The 2,918-nt window shown below is 43.4% G+C and overlaps 1 protein-coding gene across 1 annotated transcript in view; it reads left to right on the top strand.

Annotated features, from left to right (window-relative positions):
- The first annotated feature begins 2,493 nt into the window (after positions 1-2,493).
- Positions 2,494-2,918, top strand: part of LOC123966749 (C-type lectin domain family 10 member A-like) — an 8,615-nt gene continuing 8,190 nt past the window's right edge. Inside the window, exon 1 of the mRNA XM_046042870.1 lies at positions 2,494-2,560. Coding sequence (XP_045898826.1) covers positions 2,494-2,560 — 67 coding nt within the window. The remainder of the gene's footprint in view (positions 2,561-2,918) is intronic.

Below are 2,918 nucleotides of genomic sequence, written 5' to 3'. Positions count from 1 at the left end.
AGTGGCAGGTATGAAGAGCTTGACAGCCACAGGCCCTGACATAATCCACACCTACTGGCTGAAGAAACTAACTGCACTCCATAAACGTCTGGCAGCACAAATGAACCAACTGCTGATGGATGGGATCCACCCAGAATGGTTAACCCAAGGATGGACAGTCCTGATCATGAAAGACCCCCAGAAGGGAACAATCCCATCCAACTACCGGCCAATAACCTGCCTCTGCACAACATGGAAGCTCCTGTCAGGCATCATAGTGGCTAAGATGAGTAGGCTCATGGCTCAATACATGGACAGGGCCCAGAAGGGAATGGGCAGTATTACCAGAGGAGCCAAGCACCAAGACCAGGCAGACCAATCTGTGCACCGCCTGGATTGACTACAAGAAAGCTTACGACTCAATGCCACATACATGGATACTAGAATGCTTGGAAATGTACAAAATCAACAGGACACTAATAGCCTTCATCCAGAACTCAATGGGGCTGTGGAAAACAAGTCTGGAAGCCAACTCTATCACCGCTGCTGTTCTGCATAGGCCTGAACCCCCTCAGCCAGATCATCACAAAGACTGGCTACGGATACCGGTTCCGAAGTGGAACAACCATCAGTCACCTGCTCTACATGGATGACATCAAGCTGTATGACAGAAATGAGCAAGACATCGACTCACTGATCCACACTACCAGGATCTACAGCAATAACACTGGAATGTTGTTCGGACTGGACAAGTGTGGTCTCATGGTATCAAAAAGAGCGAAGATGATCAGAACCAAGGGGATTGAACTACCAGAAGGCCACATTGCAGATGCTCAGGACAGCTACAAATACCTTGTGGTGCCGCAGGCTAACAGAAACCATGAGGAGGCAGCAAGGAAGTCCGCCACAGCCCAATACCTGCAAAAATTATGGCAGTTCCTTAAAAGTCAGCTGAATGGGAAAAACAAGATCCGAGCCATCAACACATACCCTGCATGCCCTGCCAGTCATCAGATACCCCACTGGTATAATAAACTGGCCAAAGGAGGAGATAGAGGCTACTGACATCAAGACAAAAAAGCTCCTCACAATGCATGGAGGGTTTCACCACAAATATGAGGGAGGCTGAGGGCTAGTGAGTGTCAAGACCACTGTCCATGATGAAACAACAAAGATCCAGGAGTACAGCAGGAAGATGACCCCAAAGATGAAGGGCTTAGTGAATACCTCAGGCAGCAGAAACCCGAGGGTAAGGACAAGGAAGATGAAGAACCTTCATGGAGAGACAAGCCGCTGCACGGCATGTTCCACAGACAAATAGAAGAAGTGGCCGAAATCAAGAAATCCTACCAGTGGCTGGAAAAGGCTGGGCTGAAGAACAGCACAGAAGCACTAATCGTGATGGTACTAGAACAGGCACTCAGTACAAGATCAATAGAGGCCGGGGTCTACCACACCAGGCAGGACCCCAGTTGCCCTGGGACTTCAAGATCCAGACTGACAAACTGGTGATGGCTGACCAACCAGACATCATGTTGATCGACAAACAGCAGAAGAAGGCTGCAGTGATAGATGTGGCAATCCCAAGCGACAACAACATCAAGAAGAAGGAACACGAGAAGCTTGAGAAATACCAAGGGCTGAAAGAGGAGCTAGAAAAGATGTGGAAAGTAAGAGCAACAGTGGTGCCAGTGGTTATCGGAGCACTGGGGGCTGTGACCCCAAAACTGGGAGAGTAGCAGCAGATTCCAGGTAAAACATCAGAGGTCTCTGTCCAGAAGAGTGCAGTCCTAGGAACAGCTAAGTTACTGCGCAGAACCCTCAAACTCCCAGGCCTCTGGTAGAGAACCCGAGGTTGAGGATGACACATACCACCCCGCAAGGGGTGAGAGTTTTTATATATATATATAAATAAAAAATAAAGTAAATAAAACAGTAAAAGTGTGTGTTTGTGTGTAAAAAAAAAAAATAAAAAAATAAGAATAAATAAATTAAACAGTAAACGTGTGTAGTATTAATAGACAAGAAACAAAAAAAAAACAACTAAAAAATCAGTGTCAAATGTGAAATTAAAAAACAAAAAACAAATAAAGGAACAATTACTGAAATGACAAAAATGAAAATAATAATAATAATTTAAAATTTTATAGTACAATTATTTATAATATTTATCAGTCTATTCTGAGTTTCCACTGGTTGTCCTCAGTTCGTGGCATGAGGAGATATTTTGCTGCAATGGTTTGGCATTCTGGCATTTCTCCCAGTAAATAGGGGAGTTTCTGTGTGTCTGAATTCAGGGTATATTTGGGAAATATTTGCGAAGTGTTTTTCTCTTACGGTTTTATATTTTTTTCTTTCTCAACTAAAAACAGAAGTTGCTTATATAAAGGCTGTGAGTGACAGACCCAGCTAAAAAAAGGAAACAAGCAGTTCCCCAAGACGATGCTCTGTGGTTTAACAACTGTGGTTATTCTGTCTACAAGTCAGATAGAACTCAGCAGAAGGACTGTAGCGATGGCGGAGGAGGAGGTCAGCTACGCTTCAGTTGTATTCAAAACTAACAAGCGTTCCCCACCTGAAGGTAAGTTCAGTTTTTTTAATGCATTTATTTTTTAAATCAAGAAAGATTTCTTAAAACCCATCATGTCATTGATATGGATCAGATACTGTATCCTTGTTTACACATCAATCTGCCTGGGCCCCCACACGGCCCAGCTGGTTGTTCTAGGTGGCTGACCTGAATGTGATCATCATCATAATGTGACTTCTTACTTAAAGTAATATTTTATTATCCTGTTAGTAACATTTGTTGTGCAACCATGAAAACGTTAAAAATTGGGGCCCCATTTACTATATTGGCAAAATAAGTTGATGTATCCAGAGAAAGAATGAGCAGCATGACATTTTGGAAATTTTGGACAGACTGTGAGCAAAAATAG

This window comes from Micropterus dolomieu, unplaced genomic scaffold, assembly GCF_021292245.1.
Source record: "Micropterus dolomieu isolate WLL.071019.BEF.003 ecotype Adirondacks unplaced genomic scaffold, ASM2129224v1 contig_14155, whole genome shotgun sequence".
NCBI lineage: Eukaryota > Metazoa > Chordata > Actinopteri > Centrarchiformes > Centrarchidae > Micropterus > Micropterus dolomieu.
The sequence above is the reverse complement of the archived record's forward strand: the minus strand, read 5'-3'. Positions and strand labels throughout refer to the sequence as shown.